The 25,321-nt window shown below is 38.2% G+C and overlaps 3 protein-coding genes across 6 annotated transcripts in view; 2 read left to right on the forward strand and 1 right to left on the reverse strand.

Moving 5' to 3' along the window:
• Positions 1 to 254: 254 nt before the first annotated feature.
• Positions 255 to 12,828, reverse strand: LOC111326969 (trifunctional enzyme subunit beta, mitochondrial). The gene is made up of 20 exons (XM_022931063.2): positions 12,702 to 12,828; positions 12,142 to 12,192; positions 11,806 to 11,884; positions 7,965 to 8,009; positions 7,620 to 7,651; positions 7,030 to 7,097; positions 6,388 to 6,475; positions 5,755 to 5,876; positions 5,395 to 5,460; positions 5,221 to 5,276; positions 4,442 to 4,478; positions 4,147 to 4,194; positions 3,925 to 3,964; positions 3,336 to 3,460; positions 2,662 to 2,741; positions 2,167 to 2,214; positions 1,966 to 2,053; positions 1,797 to 1,871; positions 1,005 to 1,169; positions 255 to 537 (listed from the first exon to the last, which is right to left on the reverse strand). The coding sequence occupies exons 1-20, from the start codon at positions 12,778 to 12,780 to the stop codon at positions 502 to 504; spliced, it is 1,428 nt and encodes a 475-aa protein (XP_022786798.2). The 5' UTR covers positions 12,781 to 12,828; the 3' UTR covers positions 255 to 501.
• Positions 8,122 to 11,055, forward strand: LOC148717374 (uncharacterized). The gene has a single exon (XM_088743306.1). It carries the CDS (start codon positions 8,298 to 8,300, stop codon positions 10,914 to 10,916), a length of 2,619 nt encoding a protein of 872 aa, XP_088599432.1. The 5' UTR covers positions 8,122 to 8,297; the 3' UTR covers positions 10,917 to 11,055.
• A 100-nt stretch (positions 12,829 to 12,928) lies between the features above and the next one.
• Positions 12,929 to 25,321, forward strand: part of LOC111326968 (protein tudor) — a 29,290-nt gene continuing 16,897 nt past the window's right edge. The window contains exons 1-6 of one of the 4 annotated variants that reach the window (XM_088743303.1): positions 12,929 to 15,229; positions 17,220 to 19,847; positions 20,381 to 20,602; positions 21,768 to 22,040; positions 23,195 to 23,461; positions 23,877 to 24,314. In XM_088743303.1, the coding sequence (XP_088599429.1) occupies positions 13,075 to 15,229; positions 17,220 to 19,847; positions 20,381 to 20,602; positions 21,768 to 22,040; positions 23,195 to 23,461; positions 23,877 to 24,314 (5,983 nt within the window). In that variant the 5' untranslated portion in view covers positions 12,929 to 13,074. The remainder of the gene's footprint in view (positions 15,230 to 17,219; positions 19,848 to 20,380; positions 20,603 to 21,767; positions 22,041 to 23,194; positions 23,462 to 23,876; positions 24,315 to 25,321) is intronic. The other 3 variants (XM_088743301.1, XM_088743300.1, XM_088743302.1) reach the window with 3 other exon arrangements.

Here is a 25,321-nt window from a genome sequence, read left to right on the forward strand (position 1 = left end):
TCAGAAAATTTTTAGTGGTTTCTTGTTTGTAAACAAGATTAAGGGCATCACTGACATGGATCCTTTTGAACCTTTTGGATACAGTTGGGTATTTGTTCTGAAAATAGGATACACTCATGGAAAACATTACTATGGAGAATAGCCAAAAATGTCAAGCAAAGCCTTATCATTTACCGGCTTTGTAATGTTTATACGCTTTATTGTCTTCAGAACCAAACGAAGAGCAAAACAGCTAAAATCAAACAGGCACTAGCTCCTTTTATCAAGTCTTGCTTTATTAGTTGGCTAACAGTAAAAAAGATGAACCAATAAGAAGAGACTTGAACAAGACAAGGAACACATATGTCTTACTAGCTCTTATTGTTGGAAACACTGTAGAAATTACTATCCTTCAAATTTGCATGCCTACACTGTTCTGTGGCTTTAACGAGTGTTCACTTGCGATCTGTAATTTAAAGGCCCCACCAGATTATTACATGTAGGTCTTCTGGTAAATTCAGTTTAAGATGAATATCTTTCCACTACCATTGCATGACCCTAAAAGAAAGAAACATCATTACACTTGTGGACTGTCAATCTAGATCTGAATTTGTTATTCACAAGTCTTGGTCTGGGGAAACCGGACCCATACAATGTACCCGGGGAAAAGGTTGTGATGCTGGGCAATGACACGGCATGGCTTCTCCTGTAAAGGGTTATGATGCTAAATGAAACTCAACCATCACTGGAAATTTCCACAATAAGGAACTGTGTTTTTCTAACTAACTAATGTGACCTGTTATATATTTAAGTACCTGTTATGGCCCATCTGTGATGGGGTAACCTCTCACTCTTAACCATGATCAAACAGGTGTCTAAAGTTGTAAGTCTACAAAACTTGTTTTACAAGTCACGTGGTGAGAGTTGGTTTAGTAAAAATTTCAACTGCAATCTAAACCCTTGAACCTTTCTTTCTTCACGACAAACCTCGTTTTCAAATCTTCATATATTCCAAGCTTACTTACCAGACCTCCAGCAGCACATGCAGCAACTAGCCCAAATTGACCACCTTCCTTGAGAAGTCTGTTAGCAGTTGTAGTGACCAATCGAACTCCAGTGGCACCAAATGGATGACCAATAGACAGGGAGCCGCCCCAAGTGTTTAATTTTTCCATTGGAGGTACCCCAACCTGTTAAGAGACAAAGCAGTTCGAGTACCAATGAACTGGTTACCTAGAGAATTATTGGAAAGCAATCATTTTCTAGTGTATGGTTAGCCAGAATGATAATGGCATAAGATAACAGTAATTATTAAAAACTGGATCATTGGATAATGCAATTCAAGACTTTTTATTGGCTTAGCCATTATGGTATATGAGCCAATATACCATAATCTACATATGGTAAGTGTATGCGTCAGCTTAAAATTAAAAGGGAGCTAAAAAATTTTAAAAGTCGAGAAGATTTGTCTAATATCTTAGGGCGTTTTTAATAAAACAATTATTCCACTCGCGCTTGTTTGATACGAGATGATTATAGCCAACTCGGCGCTATGCACCTTATTGGCTATCTATCATCTCATATCCAACAAGTGCTCGTGGAATAATTGTTAATTGTGAAATCTATGTGAAATCTTATTGGCAAATATCATGAAACCTTTGGGATGACCCAACAACTTTTTGGCAGCTGACAAGAGTCACATTCAGCTAAGACGGTTTTAACCAGGAAATCTTTGCTATTCTAACACCATTCTCAGGTTCTTCACAACTTTCACTTGCAAAGATATACCACTATTACTTTTGATTTGATTCTCTAACCTTGGAAGTTCTTCCCATGTAGTTTTGTGCAAACCAGTCTGAATCCATGGCTTTCAAGTTGGCCAGAATTTGACCCTTCCAAAACAAAACCAACAAGTTGCATGAAACAATTCGTCAAGTGTAAATGAAGCAAAAATAGGGTCTTGTGAGAGTTAAAATGCAAACTCACTGCAAATGCTTCGTGGTATTCAAAAACATCAATGTCCTGCAACTTGAGTCCAGCTTTATCCAGAACTTTGGGTGTGGAGTAAGCTGGTCTGTAAAGTATAACGGTGGTGAAACTATCCATTAATGCCACATAAGATTTACAATGTCCAAAAGAAGAGAATTCTGGGCTCAAATTCACTGTATTTAGAAATATCAAAATTACCCTAGTAAAAGCTGGTCTTTGGGATCCTGTGAGACGTATACAAAGTCCCTATGGAAAGAAGGGCAAGAAATGAACTAAAGCTATAAATAACTGAGAAATGAATGGAATTTAATTTAATTTATTAGATTCGCCGACAGGCAAGGACACTGCAACAGCTTGCACCGATTACTGCGGGCCCAGTACACCCACCCATCCCACCCCAGGGGAGAACATCCACCATACAGTAATCTCGTGCATGGGAAATTAACATCTCCTATCCCTCACTCTGCAGGAGACGGAGCCTACAGTTTATTCATCTTTATCCGAGAAGACTAGAATATCTATCCATTTCTTGATATTACAGAAAGGTAGCAAATTCTTTTCAGTTATTTTAAGACCCTGAGTGTTGGTCTGGCTGGGGCTTGAACCCTTGACCTCCCGCACAACAGTCCGGCCGGCACTCTACCAATTGAGCTAACTAGGAGGCGGTTGATTGTAGCATAAGGAAGAATGTACCTCAGGTATGCTTTGGGTTTGTATCCCATCTCCAAAGCTTTGTCTTCGCTCATTACCAGGCAAGCAGACGCTCCATCTGTCTGTAAAAACATTAAAAGGGGCATGTAGCAGAATTTCAAGTATGAGAGGTAAACCATCACTTCACCCTTTTTAAATCTTGGGTTCCCTGGGAGTGCTCTTTGCAGTCTCTCTCTAAGGTGTTGCACTTGTTATAACCTTTCTTAACTCTGCAAAAACTGTTCTGTTCTGGCTTACCTCGCAGGTATATTTGAACAATCCTTATAGTGTGGATATGATCCAAAGAACCGAGACCCAAAGAGATTGTGTGAGTAGAGATTAGGATGAGATAGAGTGTGGCAAGCCTCAACCCTTGTCTTCTTGCTACCCTACTCTGTTCTATTTCCTGGGTTGCAACACTCGATTGTAGGAGAGAAGACCAGCAACAAAACATATAATTATATTATGCTTTGAGCATGAAGGCAGTCCTTAAAGCTGAGAAGTGTTGCCTGAGCTAGTTTTTCTGAATCAGATTTCTCCTTAATCCAAGAATGTAAATGTTTACCTTGATTCATTTAAAGTTAAGTCTGATGAGACATTAAGTATTAAAGCTTGGGTTATCCCCCATCTTTCACCACAAAGGAAAGGGGAAAAATGGAAAAGGCTAAAGGACTAACCAAAAAGGAAGCATTAGCTGCCGTGACAGAGCCATGTGGTTTGACAAATGCTGGTTTTAATTTTGCCATCTGCTCCATTGTAGAGACACGGATCCCATTATCAGCTGTCACAGTTACATTATGACCTACAAAAGTAACAAATTAACCTTTTCAAAATGCCAGCCTGCCTTTGCATAGTCAGTATTTTCATTTCATTAGCAGGCTAAGGCCTCAAACACACTTTTACATTTTTTAATAAGATTCCATTTTTGTCTTGTACAAAATGAAGCTCCATATTTTTTTAATAATCCATTAACCGTTGCCACTCAAGAAACAGAGCCATTGAAAATTGATGCAGGTCCAGCACACTTCATGTCACATCACAAAGTAGATGTTTTTGAAAAAAAAACAAACAAAGAAACTAGTGTGGATGGAGCCTTTAATAGAAAGGTGCTCGTGGGAAAAAAGCTATTTTCTAGCCAAACTTTCGGTCATTAAGAGTTTTTCTTTGGGGCATCAATTAATTTTTGTGACTTATTTTTGTAATTCTTTTGACAAAAACATTCCAAATTGATCCAGTGTGAAGAGTGAGGTCTGATCACTGACATACCAGGTACTTTGTAAGGTACAACATCTTCCAACTTTCCAGCCTGAAAAAAGAGAAACAGAAATACTTAATACCACAGTATACATGCATGAAGACACACTGTGATTTGGGGCAACTTAAGTAAAGCCATTAAAAAAATGCTTGGACTTGCTTGTTACAAAATCATTATCAATAATCATTAATTATCAAATATCAAATGAGTGTTAATGCTCTAAATTTCCTTACACTTGCTGCTTGATGTGCCAGCGTGTGAGATCGTAGGGCATATTCATCCTGCAATGTAAAAAGTATTTCATTCTTAGGTGTTTTTGAGTTCATTTTTTTTTTTTTGTGGTTCACATAACAAGTTGGTGGGCCAATAACCAAGAAAAAATGATTCAAATACATAATCTAGTTACTAGGCAATCTAATTACACTGGCTGATAAATGCAGATAGAAAATAATAAACAGACAAATAAATCAAGTAATTCATAGTTAAAATCAATAAAAAAATCAATAAAACACTAAAACAGGTAATTACTTGTTCTTTCCTACTGATACCAAAGGCAGCTGCCAACCTAAGAAAAATAAAAAGACCAAGACATGTTAGTGAAGTGAGTTTTTTTTAAAGTAATTGCAAACCTTACAAGAACAGGCATAATTATTACAGCTAATCAAATTACATATTAAACAGTACACAGAATTCTGGTTTTAACATTCTTTAACATTATTCAAATACTGATGGGTGGAAATGTTAAGTATGTTTGGAAAAGTAATCCTAAAAGTAAGAGTAACTGATTTCAATATGCAGTAAATGGTTTGAACCCAGGGGTAACATGTGAAAGTGTAGTGTGATCATCCGGGTGAGTGTAGTCCTGTTGTCAGTGCTAGTGACTGATGTTTTGACAACCTGTGCAGAAGTCATGTCACTCTGATGATGACTTCCCCACAGGTTGTCAAAACATCAGTCCCTACCACCCACAACAGTCTTTCTCAGGACTACACTCACCTGGACGATCACACTACACTTTCACATGATTTCAATATCTAAGGCAATACATGTTAATGGTTTAGTATAGAAATGAACAACAATACAGCCACCATTTTGCGTCTCAAAGTGATGACTGTGTAAGGAACATTAATACATTACTCAACAAATGGACGATGAAAATGTATAGATTTTTTGGCCTTCACATGATGTGCACTTCATAGAGCACCAACTTATTTTCAAAGAACTGTCTGGCAAACAGAAAGGAGAATCACAACCCAGACCCTGGTTAATCAAAATAATAAATTATCTGTAGTTTCTAAAGGTTATACCTGTCACCGCTATGTCCCATGGTTTCACCAGTAGAAAATTCAGCCACAGCTGGCAGCTAATGGGAATGATAAAAAGGAAATATTAGCTCAGCTGAATGTTTTTAACAAGCTTCCTTGACATCTGCTTAGATCTGTACCAGAGATATCATGTAATTATTTAACTCATTGAATCACCTCAGGAGAGAGAAATTTCGGTCTGATTTTTGAAAGAAGCCCTAGTCTTGCACCAAGAGATTTGGCCTGAAAAACAAAAGCAAAGCATTTCAGGGAAGATCACCTCAACACAGTTGTGTCATAATAATTCACAGGAACTTTGACAAGCAAATTTAGTGGTTTAATCTACATGCAACATGACCAACAATGATGACACATCACCTGTACGAGCTCTGAAGGTTCTGTAAACTACTACTGATCATATAGCCTGTTCCAGTGTTTGTCAGCAGAACAGATTAGTGCATGCTTCCACTAAAAAGTTGTTATGACCAAAAAAAACTGAGTTGTAAACAAATTCAGACTGTTTGAAAATCATCTGACCTTGTTTAAAGACAGCAGTGTTTTTCTGAGTGGTCTGCTGAGCCTTATGGGAACATCTGACATGAATTCTACTCCTCCAGCAATCACAGTGTCACACTGACCACTGGCAATTAGCCCAACAGCTTCAGGCAAAAAAAGGAGAAAAGGAAAAAAGGAAATTGCTTTAGGAGAAACACAGCCCTTAAAGAAGTTGTGATGATCAATTGCAACCATTGACTACTTCACTGGCAACTAAAGATAGAAATCACTGTTTTTTCGTGAAGAGTAAAAAAAACACAAACCCATTATGTCTGGTGCTGAAGTGAATTACAAACAGAGTGAAATAAATTCTAACGTCAAAGTAATTATGCAACCTGCAAATACTTGCAAGACTTATTTAACACCAAACAGTTTACAGAAATTGTAATGATCTATATGAGCATGTACTTAAAAATTGTCAGTATTTTTTCCCTTATTTGATAAACTGCGCAATAAGATATGAAAAAAGTTTATCTGTGAACACTACATAATAATTATAATATCATAGGTTTCTTTGGAAGGACAATGATGATTACAACTTAGAACCAATTTTGGACTTAAAAGTTTGTCAGCTTTAGAACTGGCATTTATTTCTAGCTTTTCATTATACTGTACCTGAAGTAATTGCCTGATTTGATGAGATACAAGCCATAGTCACAGTGTGACATGGAGTCTTGTCTGAAAAACCAGCACCCAGGGCAGCCTTACGCAAAAAAAAAAGAAAAACTTAAGAATTAGACTTGATTGAGAAAGATAGCTATTTTCAAACTGGGTGATTATTTAAAGAGTTCTGTTAAAAATTGTTTGACATAAGTATGGCATAGAGATAGAATATGAGTCAGTCCTACAAGGGTTCAAACCTTGGATCTTTGGATTTTTTTGCTCTCCAGTGATTTACTACTGGGTGGGTATGGGACGGGTGAGTAACAGGACCCCTGTTGATACTAGTGTTTACTACACCGAAGGGGCTATCCTGTATAAATATAGATGTCTACTCTACTCTTCTCTACTCATATAGAGAGAACTATTCTGTGAGCTAAACCATGCTACAGCTGTAGTTCCAGAAGTGAAAAGCAATCTGCACACTGCTTAGAACCTTTAAATTAGTTACTTTAATTATTTTCAACCATTTTCAACTGATCATATGGAAATATCCTTTTTCAACTTCTAAGATAAGTAGTGAGAGGGTCTTGATGGCCTGGCAATTGAAAGACAACCTTTATAGGGACTTTCAATGATAACTTATCAATACCATACCTCTCGCGCAATATTGCTGGTTTTAACTTCTTGAATAACTGTGCCAATGACAATGTGATCAACAGCATCTGTAAAAGTTATTTTACAGTTATTTACATTTTGTTTGTTTCTAATTCAACATTTTTTCAATGGCTATGACTAATAGTACTGAAATCACAAGTTTAGCTTTGAAATTCACAGTTCACTTTTTTTCAGAAACCATAATAACAAGTTGACTAATTGAGTGACAGTGCAATCTGGTGAAACCGACAAAAAGGCTGGCATCATCACTTTAACCCTTTAACTCCCAGAAATGATTAACATGTAACTTCTCCCTATCATATCCACATATTGTCGAGAAAACAGGTAGTGAGAAGACTCAAGCTTATCAGGCTAAAGTTTTTACCTTGATTGAACAACAAATTCTTCTAACCAATTTACAAGGAAATGTGTAAGAGCCAGAGGGGAGAATTAACAATCAGATCTTGTGAGTTTATGGGTTAAGGCCTACCATCCCACTAGAGTGAACAAGTAATACTCTACAATCTCCAATTGCAATTTTCAATGACCTGAGTCCCACAATTTAAGCAGAAAAATCTTCTTTCACTAACCTTTACTTATACCAGTCCTTGTCACAAGACCCCTGAAAAAAGGATTTAGGAATCAATTTAACCCTCTCAAGTTTACTGGTTCAAGTCAAGTTTTTATGTGTCCTAATGTAAAAGACTTTGGAGGAAATACCAACTCTTTACCACCTGTACAGTTTGGTTTAAGGCAGTTCCAAAATAGTGCTATTAGTTGCTGAAAATTATCTCCAAAACATATTTCACACTTTTGGATGGCGAGCTGACTCTCTCCCAATAAACTCAAAATGTTACAACTTCCACTAAGATAATAAAACAATATTTCACTTGCAATCAATAAATATTCAGGATCTAAATGCAAAACATACTCACTCTAATGCTCCTCTTTGAATATCATGTGACAGAAGATCAGCATAACTAAAATTAACCACAAAGCTAACGTCACAACAATGATTCCATGTTTCTTAAAATCAAAGTCACTCACAATCCTTGTAAAGACATATGCATCATTAACCAAACATGAGTCTCGCAAACAAAACCGACTCTCTGCGTCTTGAGGGAATTAACAACAAAACTTTTGACGTGCTAACTCTGTCCGAGACTTGGCTGGATTCCTCAACAAGTGATGCTGAAATAAAACTCCCTGGATTTGTGTGCATAAGGTTAGATCGCACTGGCAATAAAGAGGGATATGGCGGAGTTGCTATGTATGTAAGAGAAGATTTGGCGTTTCGTTTGCGGAATGATATCAATACTGGTGGACAGGAATGTTTATGGATTGAGTTAATTCGAGATAAATGTAAGCCAACGTTATTATGCTGCGCTTATAGAGCACCAGATGCCGATCTCTGCACTTTTATTTCGTCTCTGCGAGATAGTATGCCTGCTGTTGATCTTGAAAAATCGGATGTGATCATTTTAGGAGATCTAAACGCAAACATGATGCCTAATTCAAAATTGCCCAAGAAAGACAAACAACTACTTCTCACCTTCTCGCGCGCTTTTGACTTCACACAGCTGATAAAAGAGCCTACTCGAATATCTGACACCTCACGGACCTTGATTGACCTGATTTTTGTCAATAATGAACATCGTATTGTAAAATCTGGTGTTGTTCCGTTTCCATTGAGCGACCATTATCTGGTGTTTTGCATTCTAAAGACTGGTGTGCACACAAAAGCACATCCAAGAATGTTTGAGTATCGCTCTTACAAGAATTTCGATGCGAATTCATTTAACGAAGATCTTAGGAATGTTCCTTGGCACGTCGTTGACAATGAAAACAATATCGATGACGCTTTATTAACTTGGAACAAACTGTTTTCAGAAGTTGCAGACGATCATGCACCTGTCAAACGACGACGTGTGAAGGGAACACCTATTCCTTGGATGAATAGCAAAATTAGCGAATCAATGAGAGATCGAGACTGGTATCATCGTAAAGCACGTAAATCGAACTCAGAAAAGCACTGGAACACTTACAGGAAACTGAGGAACAAAGTAAACCGCTTAGTAAAATCTGCTAAGTCGAAATATTACTGCGAAATGATCGAGGAAGCCAGAGGAGATCACGGCAAAATGTGGAAAGCTGTAAACGAAGCATGCAATCGTAATTCATCCTCAGAAAAGGTTCAGTGCATCATTTCCGATGGCATTCAGCACACCACTTCCAAATCCATTGCTGTTGCTTTGAATAGCTTCTTTGCATCCATAGGCAAGCGCCTAGCTGACAAAATAACGACTACCTGGTCGAATTGCAACTTGGTTTTAGAACAACCGTTGTCTCAGTTCCAGTTAACTGAACTAGAGGAATCGTTTGTGTTTCAGCAGCTTACCTCTTTGAAGACAAATAAAGCAATTGGTTTGGACAAAATTAGTGCTAGACTACTCAAGAGCTCTGCTAATACAATCACTCCCTCCATCACTAAGCTGTTGAATCGATCGATTCTTACTGGTAAATTTCCTAAATTGTGGAAATGCTCAAAAATTACAGCCTTGTTTAAATCAGGCGACCGGTCAAATGCATCGAACTATCGACCTATCTCTATTTTACCGACACTCAGTAAAATTCTCGAGAAAGCCGTGCATTCCCAGCTGTACCAGCACTTGGTAATTAACAACCTTCTCACAAGGAAACAGTTTGGATTCAGGAAGGGGCTCTCTACTGAATCTGCTTTGACATCATTTGCTGATGAAGTCTTATTGAACATGGAACAAGGTAAACTGTGTGGGGCCGTGTTTTTGGATTTAACCAAGGCTTTCGACACTGTGGACCATCGGATTTTGTTACGCAAGCTCTCCAAAATTGGTTTATGTGAGAACTCGCTTCAGTGGTTCCGCTCTTACATTACTGACAGGAAACAGCGTACATGTTGTGGGAATGAGTTGTCTGATGAATTGCAAGTTACCCATGGGGTCCCTCAGGGAAGTATTCTGGGTCCTCTGCTATTTGTCATCTACATTAACGATTTGCCAAGCGTTCTAGATGCCTGTCAAGCATCACTTTATGCAGATGACACGGTGATCTACTGCTATGGGTCTTCCTCTCAGGAGCTGACTGAAAAGCTCAACCAAGACCTCCTGGCTGTGGCGAAATGGCTGAATGAACATAAGTTAACACTGAATCTGGACAAAACCAAATGCATGCTCATAGGCAGTAACAAGAAGTTACAGAGGAAAATAGCTCTAACTGTTTCAATTTTTGATCATTGTATAAACAATGTTACTTGTTTTAAATATCTTGGAATCTTAATATCGTCTGATTTTTCGTGGACAAATCATGTCGAATACATGGCAGGGAAAGTTAATCAAAGGCTTGGCCTACTTAGACGCATTAAGCATTTGTTACCGTTTAAGGCGCGCATCCTTTTTTATAAAAGCCTTGTTATGCCCTTATTCGAGTATGCTGATTTAGTTTGGGGAGACAAACATAATGTAACTTTAATGTCTAGTTTGCAAGTGCTTCAAAATAAGGCGGCTAAAATAATATTAGATCGACCACTGTATTCCTCTGCGTCTGATGCGTTAACTACACTGAAGTGGTTAACACTAGAAAAAAGGCGCTTCCAGCGCCAATGCGTACATGTATATAAATGTCTTAATAGTCTCACGCATCACGAACTAACATTAGTCACTCAGCAAGAACAGCATAGTTACAACAAAAGAAATAAAGCAAACCTCAAAATTCCATCCGTTAAAAGAAACTGGGGCAAACAAAGAACTGGCTATCATGCTGTAAGTGATTTTAACTCGCTGGACAAAACTATACGAGCCGCTGATAATGTAAATATTTTGAAGCGTAAGATTTTTAATTCATTGATTTAAGTTTTGTATTACACATAAGATACATTAGTTTTTAGTAGCATCTTTTAGCATTTTTATTCATTGTAAATTTTTAATTTTTAATTTTCGAGGTCCTTTTTGTAAACCACTTTTTAGTGAAAAAGTTTCCTCATTAAAGATTGTCATCATCGAGGTCAAGATGGCTGGATATTGGCTGAGTTCTTTCTTCGCATTTTTATGGACTGAGATGAAGTTGAGGTCTACAAAAATGCAAAAAAAAGAACTCGGCTAATATCCAGCCATCTTGACTGAACAAGATTGGTTAATAAAGGATTTATCATATTGCAAAAAGATTTTGCTTTATTTAGAATTAAGAGTGACTTGTTTACTTTGAGAGCTGGGAAAGAAAGCCAACTGTGTTTGTGGCACATTAACAAACTCATGAGAGTCATTTCTGTTTCTTTTGTGTTTCCATCACTGAAATTGTCCAAGAATTACAAACTTAGTTCTAAATCAATTTTTTCATGCGAGGGATCAATGCAGGTAATCCCAAGCAGGCAAGATGGACCCATCTTGCCTGCTTGGGTAGCAAATCAGAACACAGGATTCACTTCATCTTACCCATGGGTACTGCGAGCAATGTAATAATGTGTATCATTGATGGCTTAGGATTCTCTGATTGTTTTACACTTTTATAACCATTAACCCTTTAAACCCTATGAGAGACCAACATTTCATTTCTCCAAAGTATAATAAAAATGCTGAGTCATTCATTAAGATCACTGAGGAGAATAAAGGAAATGTTAGTCAACCTAAGAAGCTTTGATCACTTAACAAATTCTCCACATAAGTATCAAAGGGAATATATATATATAGAAGGGTATGGAGAATACCGATACTGATGTTAGGGAGTGAAGGATTAAAGACTTACCTGGTGCCAGCCATGAGAAATGGAGTTCGCACTCCCTCCACCAAAACAATGTTTCTCCCAGCTGCTTTTGAAGTTGCACCTGTATACGAATGGATATGAAAATAGAACAGTGATCTAGAAATATAAACAGGGTCTGACAGGATTGCAATTTATTATATATTCGGTGCTTAAAATCACGATAGATCATTTCAAGATAACCTCTTGCAAAGTTTTGTGTAAATACTCTGATTGCCTTGTTGTCTTTTTAGCTGTCATTTCTTCAAGGTTCCAAGACAAGCCTTGATATGAAAAAATGTGTACGGTGAAGGGATTTGAGGAAAAAAAGGGAAAAATTACCTTTCGATGTGGATTTTTGCTTTTGAGATGAACTGGCACATCTTAGGAACACTACAAAAAAAGATAGTAATATATAAGATTTAATGACATTTTGATACGACAAAGTTAAATTCGCTTAAGCTCTAATAACACGTTGTCAAATGCTTCAGCTGGTTCAAGATTCTTAAACAATAACATTTATCCATTATTTAAAAAAAATCAGAGATCGATAAAAAATCAAAGAAAACTTTGCCGAGCAATTGTCTGATTTTGGACTTTGTGAACTGGAGAACACTTAAAGAAAATCTGCCCGACGTAAGATATTAGATCGTCTCCGAACATCAATGTTAGAAAAAAAAACTATACGAACATTGCCTATTAAAAATCAAAGATAAACAGAGGAAATTGGGAAATATATGCGCTTTAAGGTCTCCATCGCGTGAGTTGGACTTTGATCGTAGTCACGGAAAAATCCAAATGAAATGTACGTATCACTCTGAAACAGCTTCTTCTTCCTAGGCAGTGAAATAAATGAATAAAGAAAAAAGGAAAGGAAAGTCTGCTCAATCATCGAAACTTACGAGTGTTCACGGTTCTACTCTGAGAGTTTCTGGCAAAGGTTCGTAAAAGTTTTCCACTACAGTACACGCTGGCCGCCATATTGGTTGTGGAGGTTAGTTGAGGTAACCACGCCTCCAACTTGATTGTTTACGAGAGTTAGTCGATAAGGGTCAATGAAGGTCATACTAATCCGACCATGACCGAGTTTTGCCGATTATTTTACGATTCTAAGATTATGGGCTGCCTTACCGCGATTTGATCGCTGGCGCCATGTGCATTGCAGTCTGAAGTTAGGATGGATGGTTGATCTTATAGAAATTGCTTTGTGACCTTAGTAACTTTAGGATGATTGAGTAAGACCTGTAGGAAGACAACGAAGTTCTTTATTCGGCGATGGCGATGCAAGTGAAATTCCCGTTTGGGAGGACAGTGAGCATTTTAGTAACTCACGTGGAAGAGGCTTCGGGGAATTTTTTCGTTCAAATCAACGCCGAGGCGGGAAAATTGGATGCACTCATGGTAGAAATAGAAGAAAATGTGCTCTCAGGGAAAGCTAGACCACCCAAAGTTTCAGATATTATGGTCGGCTGCATTTATTTGGCGCAATATAAAGAAGATAATCGATGGTACCGGGCTCGCATCTTACGGGTGAATCCCGCTGATCAACAGTGTGAAGTTTTCTTTTTGGATTATGGAAATACAGATTTCGCGCCCTTAAGTTGCATAAGAATCGCAGAAGAGAAGTTTTGTGACTTGCCGCCCCAGTGTTTCGAATGTGAGCTTGAAGGAGTTGATCTTCGCAGAGAAAGTTTTGACGAAACGGTGACCTGGCTGAACAAGACTATCTTGGAGCAAGAGCTTTATTGTAAGGCCGTTCAGCTGAAGAAACAGAATATCTTAGTTACACAACTTTTCTTCGATGAGAGAGGTACTAAATCCGTCTTCGACGAGATGCAAAGTGGTGGTTTAAGTACTGCTGCTGCCGTTCCCTTGACCAACGGAGATAGCACATTACCTCAACAACCAAACCTGAGGAGGGAAGTGAAATACAACTCAATCAGTCTCCCCCCTGATTCATACAATGATCTCAGTGTGACTTGGGTGGAAGATCCATCACATTTCTGGTGCCAGCTCTTGGGTAACACAGACCTACTGGAGAAATTAATGGATGATCTTGCCGAGGTCTACACTTATCAGGATCCAGCAACTTTACCTTTACAGTCATGCACTGTGGGATATCCCTGCTGTGCAAAGTTCTATGAAGATGATACATGGTATAGAGGAATAATCACCAATGTCAGTTCGATTGCTACTGGACAGATTGAAGTTAGGTTTGTGGATTATGGCAATACGCAGCAGACGGAGTTGTCAGATGTCAGAGATTTGAAGGATGATTTTCTAAAGATTCCTTGTCAAGCCCTGAACTTTGCCATAGCTGGGGTTGAACCTGCCAGCAAGGATGGGCTTTGGGCTGATGAAGCCAAAGTGTTGTTTGAGAAGTTGATTAAATTTAAACATGTGGTGGGACTTGTAACCAGTGTAGAGAACAGTGGAAAACATAGAGTGAAACTTATAGACACAACCTCAGATAGTGATATGGAACTGAACCAAATTCTCATTGCTGCTAACTTTGGGATTAAGTCAGCAGACTTACCTTGTGCAACCACGTCAGCAGCAACTGCATCTCAGACAACTGTGAAAAAAATGTCTCCACCTGTTTTTGCTCAAGAAAATGTTCCAGTCGGGGTGGAGGAGAAAGCTTTGGTCACCAACATTATCAATCCTTCGAAATTTTACTGTCAGCTGTTTAAAAATGGACCGAAACTTGAGAGTTTGATGCAGGAGGTAAATCGTCACTATGCAAAACTTGGTGCAAATGAAGAACTTCTGTCATCTCCCTCTCCTGGCGATCCATGCTGTGCCCAGTTTTCAGAAGATGGTTGTTGGTATCGTGGTTTGGTATTGGGAACTCAACCAAAGGGTGTCACTGTTCAGTATGTTGACTATGGAAACTCTGAAACACTACCAATCAACAAGATAAAGAAACTAATTCCCAAGTTCTCTGACCTGCCACAACAAGGTATTGAATGCTCCCTGAACCGAATCATGCCCAAATTTGTTTCTGGAGAGCTGAAGTGGAGACATCAGGACTCTCAAAAATTAATTGATTTAGCTTTGGAGAAAGAGGGCATGCTTACAACTATAACTCAGGACAGTAAAGGCATCTGTCGAGTTGAACTTCTTGTAAAAAACAGAAGAGAAAATCAGAATATTAGTGATCAGCTGGTCCTTAGTGGAAATGCAGAGTTTGCAGATGGAGCATTACCTACTTCTGAAAATTGGAACAATCTCAAATCACAAACAATTCCTGCTCCAGATCTGAAAGTTGGCCAATTTGAAGATGTGATTGTCAGTTACATTGAACATCCATGCAACTTTTGGTGTCAGCTACAGAAATCTGCGACAGAGCTTGATTCGTTAATGAGAGAAATCTCTGAAGTTTATGGTTCTGAAGGACAAAGGATTGCCATCTCTAAGCCTGTTTGTGGTAAGATCAACTAAATTTTAGACTTGTCTTAGTGGTTGGAACAAAATTCTGGTCAAAATGGTCTCAAGCAAGTTTGATTTGGATTTCTCTTTGCTCCAGCTATATTTTTGTAATCGTTAAACAAAAAGAGAAGTCAAACTAGTTTGAATTTGTCTTGACCTGATATAATTTTAACTCCAATATGCATGTTCACTCAAAAATTGTCGAAATTTGTAATAACATGTAAGAAAATTACAATGTTGTGGGTTTTTAGGGCTAGGTCAGCAAAAGGGTGTTATAACACTGATTTCTATTTAATAAGTTTTTAACTGAGTGTCAAAAGTAATAGGAGATTGCTTTGTTTTTGGTTTACTGTAATTTCTGGCCGTTAACCCGCTGGTAATTTGTTGACTTTGACTCAAACATGCTCCACTGCGGGTAATAGGGAGGTGTGGGTTATGTGACAGTTTTGAAATCTACTGGCAGTTGAATTGTAAAACATTCTCACCTAGCTGCGTTTCCACCTCTCAGATGACTTTTATTGTATGAAGAGTGCCACAAAGCAGCACGAAAACATGATGCCGACTTGAGTTTATTTCACACACAATTAGTTGAGCGACAAACACATTTTTATTGGCATGCGTGTAAACAAAACCTTGATGGTGACAAAAATAATCCAAGGATAACTGGCGCACCAGTAACAAATTTCCAGTTAATGTTAGCTTGAGCTGGGGAGAATTTTCCCATATTAAGGGACTTGTTAGATCCAGTAGAACCAAAGATATCAATTTTTTTGAAAAATCAACAAATCAACATTGTGCTGAATGATTGCTCACACAAAATGTGCAGGGTTCATACAGGTCATGGAAAACCTGGAAAGTGATGGAATTTCAAATTTCATTTTCCAGGCCTGGAAAGTCATGAAATTTAGGTGTGGGTCATGGAAAGTCATGGAAAATCCATATGCTCTCTATGAGTGAAAGGCAATAAGACCCAAAGTTGAAAAGTCAACTAATGAGGCCAAAAACCAGATTTAATTTCATTAGAAATAAACAGCAGCACGTATTATGAGAATGTTTGCAAACAGGTCATGGAATCTTTCAAAAGATCATGGAAAAAGTCCTGGAAAGTCATGGAATTTTAACAGGTCAAAAGTGTACAAACCCTGATGTGGCCATGAATTCACATTATGTTAAGTATGAAATGTTGTGAATTCTAGAGCCTTTTTGTACAAATTTTCTTTGCTTTTAAACACGAAGGTGCGCTATAAAAGGAGCCTTAGGTCCCATTGGACCATTTGTCAATCAACCGTCGTGTGATGTAGAACTCTCAGAGTCAAGTAAGCTTGAGCTACAGCTACTCCAAAGCAGTGAACAGAGGGCGCATTCCTCAAAATTGTTTTATGTCTTCATCACAGTATAAGAATTTTTGAGATTTGTATTTCCTTTCTCCAATGGAAACTGTTTTTATTTGTGGCGGTAAATTTGAGATCGAAGTAGGTGGTTTGGACGTTACCTCATGCCACCATGCTGGTGGAAGTAAACAATAGATATCTCATTAGCTCCTTTTGTTCATCTACCAGCATTTAAATTTGACCCGCACACCTCAACGGTTAGTGACAAATGAGCCTAGGTCTTCCCAGGGAAGACTTATATAGCGTGCCTTCATGTTTAAGGTGTGGGTTATCCACCAGTGCACGTAATCTGTTGACTTTTTTTTCGCCGCATGCAATAATTGGCTGGTGCGGGTAATCAGCCATGTGGGTAAACAGACAAAAATTACAGTACTTTGCTATGTGACCAGTACAGAAAAGTGGAGCTTCTTTCTCAACCAATCATTTTTATTAATGTGGTTTAGTTTTAAGTCACCCAACAAAATATGCTCTAACTAGTTTTGTAGGAAATTATCGTGGAAGATAAAAGGAAGAATTGCTTGTCACTGAGATGTGTAAAGCTAAGGGTAAAGAAGTGTTGTTTTCTCAACTTTTTTTTTTTTCATGGTGTTCATGCAGATATGCTTTGTTGTGCCCAATTCTCTGAGGATAACAAGTGGTACCGTGGTAAAATCACTGGCATTATGAAAGGAGGCCGAGTTGAAGTCCATTTTGTTGATTATGGTAACTTTGAAAAACTACCACTTAGCCGTGTGAAGAAGCTGCAGACCGAGTTCTTGAAACTTCCAACACAAGCTGTAAAATGTGCACTGGCTAAAATCAGTCCCTCTCATCAAGACTTGCTATCTGATGATGTCATGAGCAGATTTGAGGAGCTAACTTTGGATAAAGAACTTGTTATGATGGCTGACAAGTATGATGAAATGAATGGTGTATTTCTGGTAGTCCTCCTTGATACCACAGAAGGGAAGAACCTAGACGTTGGTAATGATCTTCAGACCATCATGACTCCGAGCTCAAACCGTGAAGAAGCTCACATTGCTGCTCTGCAGGTTCAACCAGGTACTTCAGAACGTGTGTTTGTCTCTTCAGTATCAAGCTCATCAAAATTCTTTTGTCAGTTATTGAAATCATCTGAGCCATTAGATGTATTGATGAATGACATGTTTGAACATTATGAAAGTCTGGGTGCCCAACAGGAGAACATGTTGAAACCATCAGTTGGAGAGTTTTGTGCTGCTAAGTTTACTTTAGATGATGGTTGGTACCGTGCTAAAGTCCTTGATGTTAACGGAAGCAATGTTTCAGTCCTTTACATTGACTATGGAAACTCTGAAACTCTGTCATCATCACGACTCAAATTGTTGAACTCAAAGTTTTATCACCTTGCTGCTCAAGCAATTGAATGCTCGCTATCTGGGACTTTCAGGGAGTCTTCTGATAAAATATTTTTGGAACTTGTATCAGAGAAAGAATTTACTGCTCGAATTGTGAATGTCAGGAGTGGAGTTGCAGAGGTTGATCTCATATCAAAGGACACCAATCAGTCTGTCAGCAGCATTTATGTCAACTCAAGTCCAACATCTCCATCTTCTAGCATTTCCCAGATGCACTGGAAACCAGGAAATACTGTTCATGTAGTGATCCCTTATGCTGAAAGCACTCAGAAGTTTTTTTGCCATAGTACAGCACACTCGACAGAACTAGATGACCTTATGACCAAATTAGAAGAATGCTACAGCTCCAGTGTGGAGAACATATCTTCCCTAAATGTCGGCTCTCTTTATGTGGCTTGGTATGATGGCTGGTACAGGGCAAAAGTGGAGAAAATTCAAGGAAAGGATGTCACTGTCAACTTCATAGATTATGGAGATAGTGCAACTATCTTGCTTGACAATATTCGAACAATCAAGCCTGAATTTTCCACTCTACCAGCACAAGCCATACCATGCTGTTTGAAAGGTTCCTCAGCCAATCAAGAGCCAGAAAATTTCAAGGAGCTGGTTGGTGAACAAGAGTTTAAAGCACAGGTTATAAGTGCAAAGGGCAACAGTGTTTATGAAGTCATTCTTGTGCCATTAGATGGCTCAGCACCACTAGGCCAACTGCTTTCTAAAGAACCACAATCATCAGCCTCACTAACCTTGAGTGTGCCAAACCTCAAGCTGAAACATGGTGACAAAGTAGATGTTTTCATCCCATTTGTGGTTAGTGCCCAGGAGTTCTATTGTCAACTTTCTCAAAATGAAAGTGATTTATCAGACCTCATGAACAAGTTGGAAGAACATTACAGTTTAGATCATGAGAACTTAAATTCAATTGGTGTTGGTGCTTTCTGTGTGGCACGCTATGAGGATGGTGGCTGGTACCGTGCTCAAGTTTCTCAGATTCAAGGGAACAGTGTAGAAGTGTTTTACATTGATTATGGTGATTCTGCAACCATTCCACATAGCGGCATAAGATCCCTGAAACCACAATTCTCACTGCTACCGGCCCAAGCTGTAAGTTGTTGTTTGAAAGGATTTTCTGTCCAGCATGGGCCTGAGAACTTTAAAGACCTTGTTAATGAGCAGCAGTTCAAAGCCCAGGTGACAAGTGTGAAATCAGAGAATACTTATGAGGTAGAATTGATGTCTGAAGATGGAACTTCCCTCTTTACCAAAACAGCAATGTCTGGTGAAATAGAAACTTCTGAGCCATCTGCAAGAGTCAGTGACATTCAGCTAAATCCCGGAGTTGAAGTTGATGTTTTTATTCCATTTGTGGACAGTGCACAAAAGTTCTTTTGTCAACTCTCTCAAAACTCAAGTAACCTGGATGACCTTATGATAAGACTGGAAGAACATTACAGTTCAAACCAGGGTAACCTGACTTCTATCAGTGTTGGTTCTTTCTGTGTGGCTCGCTATGAAGATGGTGGCTGGTACCGTGCACGAGTCACCAAAGCTCAAGGGAACAGTGTAGAGGTCTTTTACATTGATTATGGTGATGCTGCAACTATTCCTCTAACCAGTGTCCAGTCACTGAAGACAGAATTTGCATCATTACCAGCCCAAGCGGTTAGCTGCTGTTTGAAAGGTTATTCTGCAAATCAGGAGCCAGAAAACTTCAAGGACTTAGTTATTGAGCAAGAATTTAAACTTCAAGTGCATGGCAGCCGTGATCCTGGTATCTATGAAGTTGAGTTGTTCTCTGAAGATGGTTCAAAACTGTTTGGTGGATCAACCCGTGGGGAGGCTGAGAAAGGTATTGTGTTAATACTGTGTTAGTCTAGTAGAACTACAGTAGGTAACTCTCACAAATCTCAAAATTCACTTGGAAGTAATTTTTTTGTATGGACTATTCAGCAGCAAAGATGCTTAAAATACTTATGGAAGAAATCAAGGAGAAAGAAGCTTAGGTTGGCCTCTTTTCTTACCGCCGCCTGTGTAATCATGATAACAGGAGGTTATTTAAGGGGAGGCAGATCAATCGGATGCCAGGTTGCCCACCGGGGTTGTCCTTAACTTCTGTGGACAAACCTGGGAAATGGAATCCAACATTAGTCTACAAAACTCATTAGTCATCTTGCTATTCAACTGTTGGCTTTTTAGGATGTCACAATACCGAGTATGCTTGATAAACAGTATCAGCAATTTCAAGTTTTCTTGAGCTAACAACCTTTAAGTTATAACAGAAATGTAGCTTATTATGGCAAGTTATTTTGGTGTATGTAGCAAAACATCCAGACTATTTTTCTGTGTCAGTGGTTTAATACCATTATGTTTGTATTTTTCAAGGCTCTGTGCCTCTCATGGAGATCAAAGTAGGTTCATTTGTAGAGCTGTGCCCCACAGAGTGTGTCAATCCACATCTGTTCTACTGCCAGATTGCAACAGCAGATCGCAAAGAGATACTGTCAAAACTGATGGATAAACTCCAAGAAACTTCAGTAGATAGTGAGCAACAACAAAACTTAGAAAACCCTACAGTTGGATTAAACTGTACAGCACTTTTTCCAGGTTTGTCATTTGTTGGTAAAATTACTAGTGCTTCTTGGAAATACTACAATCAGTCCTCTGCCATCATAGTATGGTACAAAAGGAATGAATCAAAAGGATATTTAGATGAAACTGTTTCTTACCACATAATTTGATTGTGTGAATGAGGTATTTAGACCTTGATGTCCACAATTTGGCCTTGAAATTCTTGGAAATAGTACAGTTAGTCCTCTGCCATTATGGTATGGTACAAAAGGAATGAATCAAAAGGATATTTAGATGAAACTGTTTCTTACCACATAATTTGATTGTGTGAATGAGGTATTTAGACCTTGATGTCCACAATTTGGCCTTGAAATTCTTGGAAATAGTACAGTTAGTCCTCTGCCATTATGGTATGGTACAAAAGGAATGAATCAAAAGGTGTGGCCAAGTGATTAGGGTGCTGGATTTGTAATCCGGTGGTCCGGGTTCGAGTCCTCCACCCTTTACTCGCTGGAATTGTTCTCAGTTGTCCCAAGTTCAACTCCACGGCTGCGCTCTGTAAATAACCTACTGGTCTGCCTCCTGCCAGTGGGGATTTTGATGCACTTTAAGTTTTATTTAAAAAATCTTTATTTGATTTATTTGAGGGTCACAGGTTCATCAGTTGAATTACTGTCACGTGTTACCCTCCTCAAATAAAGTTATTATTATTATTATTATTATTATTATTATTATTATTATTATTATTATTATAAGGATATTTACATGAAACTGTTTCTTTTGATTGTCTGAATGGGGCATTTGGACCTTTATGTTTGCAACTGGACCTTGAAATTTCTAGCATATTTACTTGATTGTAAATGTGTCTTGGAGTCTCACTTAAAACTGTTCAATTTCAATTCTATAGTTGAGCAATAATCAGTCTGATAGAAAATAGTTCTCTGGTGAGAGCTTGACAGCTTTCCAATTAAACAAAATCAGATCTCAGTGGTTAGCAAGGAAAATATTGCAATGGAGGTTTTCTGATGCACATTTGTTGGATAGCACTTGATTCATGCAAGAGACGGGAATAGATTTGAAATTTTAGAGTTAAAACCATGCATTTTTTGTTGCTGTTTGGTTACACATATGGAAGATGGTCTTATTATCTTTCTCAATGTCAATGAATCATTAACTGGACTGATTTGCAATTTTGTATAAGATGATGACTTGTGGTACAGAGGAAGAATCACTAAGGTTACAGATGATCAGTCTGTGGAGGTGTTCTATGTGGACTTTGGCAACACTGTTACACTTCCTTTGAGTAAAGTGAGGACAGGAAAAGAAGAGCTATCACAACTTGCTGCTCAAGCGATCCAGTGTAGCCTATCGTCCATCTCCCCTGTCAGTGGTACAGAGTGGTCAGATGCCTCTGTTGAAAGGTTTAGTAGCCTTGTAATGCAAAAGCAATTGGTTGGAAAAGTGATAAAAAAAGGTTAGACAACTGGCAAAGAAAGCCTTTGATGTATTGACACAGCATTACTGGTACCCAAATACAAAATTTTCAAAAGGTGTTATGGTTCGAATCTCTCATCCCGTCTGGGTGTTAATTTAATGCCAGTTATGGTTATTGCCATTGTACTTAGCATTGATAAATTTAGGCAAAGTCAAAGCCCTCAGAGAGGATTAGGGGTCTTTTAAACATGGAGTTTGTGTTGGGGCTCTAAATAAACTCTAAAACTCTAGAAACTTTTGAAAGAGGTTTCAGAGTCGTATCTATAGTGTAAGACCTACAGAACAAGTACCATACCTGTATAAAAAAAAAAATATTGTCAAAACAAAGAAGATTCATTCTTCAGCCAACTTTAAAACTCTGTACACTTTTAAGAGATATCAGAGCCATTTATAGAGGCCCTTCACGGCTTGACACCAATGATACCCAACTAACCACAGACTAGTAGAAATTCAGTTTTGGCTTGTAAACAAACTGAAATTGTTGTAACATCTAAGTTGTCACTAGCCACTTGGCTAGTAAGTTGAAAAGTTAGTGTCAAGCCCAGCCTTAATAACTATTAATAGCAGGAAAGTCTACTTTTAGGCTTCTGACAGAATTACCTTGAGTTTTTCTCTCAAACCCATGTATGTATGTTAGAAAGATAAACTGTCAAAACAAAGTAGATTCTTCAGCCAAGTTTTTGGTAACATGGCTAGACTTCAATGCAATCAACTGATTATTCCAATACCAAAGCACTTTGTATTATTTAACTTTTGTAACATGAATTACTGTAGTATAATTTCAGAGCTGAGCAAAGAGTTTCCAGCAATCTGATGGGTCGAACGGTTCCTTATATGATGCTATATAAACCGCTCCACGCAGTTTATATAAAATGTTAAAATAAAATGTTAATGAATGTTACTAAAATGTCAATAAATGTTACTAAAATTTCTCTGATGTTCAGCTCTGAAATTATACTAAAACATTTATTCACCTCAGGTTCGGTGAATATTGTCGAATAATCCCCTTGACTTTGTCTCGGGGATTATTCAACGATATTCATCTCACCTTCGGCGAATAATTGTTAAATATATATTCCAGTCAGGTTACCTCGGAGTCCATAGCTTCAACATTTCTCATTTAAATCAATACAGGAAACCAAGAAGGCATGGAAATAGAATTGTTTGACACAAGTCACCAGTCAGTTGACATCAACATAGGTGGCCTACTGGTCAATGAAGGATTAGCTGTCCATTCTGCCACAAAATCTGTTCCAGCAGCTCCAAGCATGACAGGAAGTGAAGAATTTACCAAACCTGTAGTAAATAGTGGTGAAATGTATGATGTTGCCATTTCCCATCTTTTGTCCCCTGGAAAGTTTTACTGTCAACTGGAGAATATGAAAGATCAACTTGATGGGAGTATGTATTTGTAGAGTACCAAATGTTTAACATTTTTATAACTGCATGATTATTAGCTAGTGTTACTTTTGACACTGTTTGTCTTCACTAGCTTTCAAAATTGTGGTATTCTTGATTTTTCATTCAAATATCTTGTTTTTGTAGGAGGCATGGAAAACCTGTAAAGTCATAGTATTTTACAATATCATTTCCCAGGCTTGGAAAGTCATGAAGTTTGATTATGCATCGTGGAAAGTCTTGGGAAATGGTTGAAAATTATTTTTCTGACAACAACAAAACAAAAATATTGCATTAATGACCATTACTTTTCACATAATTTTGAAACTACTGTCTGGATTGAAGGCAATGGAAAACATTAGAGAAGTCTTGGAAAAGATAAAGAAAAGTCATGGAATTTTATTCCTGTTTCTTGTAGTGATGACCGATCTGAATGATCACCACTTCCAACTGGCTGAAACAGAAGGCTGTCTTGTCTCACCGTTAGTTGGACAGCCATGTGTAGCACTTTATGGAGATTTATGGTACAGAGCAAAAGTGCAGAAGATCTCGGTGAATGACATCACTGTTCATTATGTTGACTATGGGAATGATGAGACATTGAAGCCATCCAGTGTAAAGCAGATTTCCTCCATGTTCATGAAGACACCTGAGGTTGCTATTGAATGTTCATTAGATCTGAAAAGGAACGAGTGGCCAGAGGAAGCCATTGCACTATTTGAAAGACTAAGTACTGCGGATGAGCAGTTGATCATAAAGATTCTTGGCTATGATAGTGGACAATATCAAGTGAAGGTGTTTGATAAAAAGGCTCGTTGTTTAAGTGAAGAAGTACTCCACTTGATCCCAGGAGCAGGTATCAATTTTGATTTCTTATAATAATAAACTTAGCTTTGTAATATACACGTAAGCCCTTACACCTCAGAGATGACTTTCTGAAATCATTTGACTCTAACATCAACCCTCCTCATGTTTGGAGGGAATTCTTACTCCTCAAATTCTCATCAGAGATTATCAAGTAACATGTTACAGCGACAATGATTCTCTCATTACCAAACAGTTATCTACAACCTTGTCTGCTAAGGTTTTATCTTGAGTTGAGCACTTTTTCGCTTACATCTAAATGAAAAGAGGGTGCTGGGGTCATTCAGGAGCTTCCATGTTCGATAACCACCTCCCCTCCCACCCTAGAGAGAATACCACACCCTATAGTTGAGACATCTCTGAGATTTGGCCATAAGCAAACAACAGAGTGTGCCGAGGGATGCTTGAAGACAGCTGTGAATGAAATGCTGAAGAATGCATGAAAATAACCCTCGCAAGACTTCTCAGGAACACATGCAAACAACCAGCTTACAAAATGAAAAAGAACAGCTCAATAACACTTGAAGACAACTGATAATCTATGGTACCCTGTTAATGAACTGCTGACAAACCCTTTCAGACAACTGCATCAGTGCCTCTAAGGACTGCTAGAAGAAAATGCTCCAAAAAGAAGCCTGGAACTTTTGAAGATAACTGCTGTAAAACTGTTTGGGTTTCCTTGACGACAGCTGCTATAAGACATCCATAAAAAGTTTGGAGATAATCATTGAAGAACATTAAGGATTGCTCTAAAACAATTTCTGCAAAAGTGCTCAGGGCTGCCAAACTGTTTGAGAACTCAAAAGATGTCTCTTAATAAAGTTGCAACTCTTTGTGTGAGCCTGTTCTTATATTGCAAAGACAGCTCGCTGGAAGACTAACCTAATTAAATATGATACAAAAATCTCTTTTCCATCAAAAAAGACATTAATAGTAATAAGTGAGGAGAATCCATTATCAGTTCTTGGGAGTTTAAAGGTAGAAGATAAGGGCTCTAAA

This window comes from Stylophora pistillata, chromosome 13 (genome assembly GCF_964205215.1).
Source record: "Stylophora pistillata chromosome 13, jaStyPist1.2, whole genome shotgun sequence".
NCBI lineage: Eukaryota > Metazoa > Cnidaria > Anthozoa > Scleractinia > Pocilloporidae > Stylophora > Stylophora pistillata.

What these genes read in the sequence shown, in the direction of transcription:
- LOC148717374 (XM_088743306.1), top strand. Translation starts at nt 8,298, where the DNA reads ATGTATGTAAGAGAAGATTTGGCGTTTCGTTTGCGGAATGATATCAAT.
- LOC111326969 (XM_022931063.2), bottom strand. Translation starts at nt 12,780, where the DNA reads ATGGCGGCCAGCGTGTACTGTAGTGGAAAACTTTTACGAACCTTTGCC. An exon ending in GAGTAGAACCGTGAACACTC is followed by an intron (nt 12,193 to 12,701) that starts GTAAGTTTCGAT and finishes CTTTTTTTGTAG; the next exon opens with TGTTCCTAAGATGTGCCAGT. An exon ending in TGGCACATCAAGCAGCAAGT is followed by an intron (nt 3,965 to 4,146) that starts GTAAGGAAATTT and finishes CTCTTTTTTCAG; the next exon opens with GCTGGAAAGTTGGAAGATGT.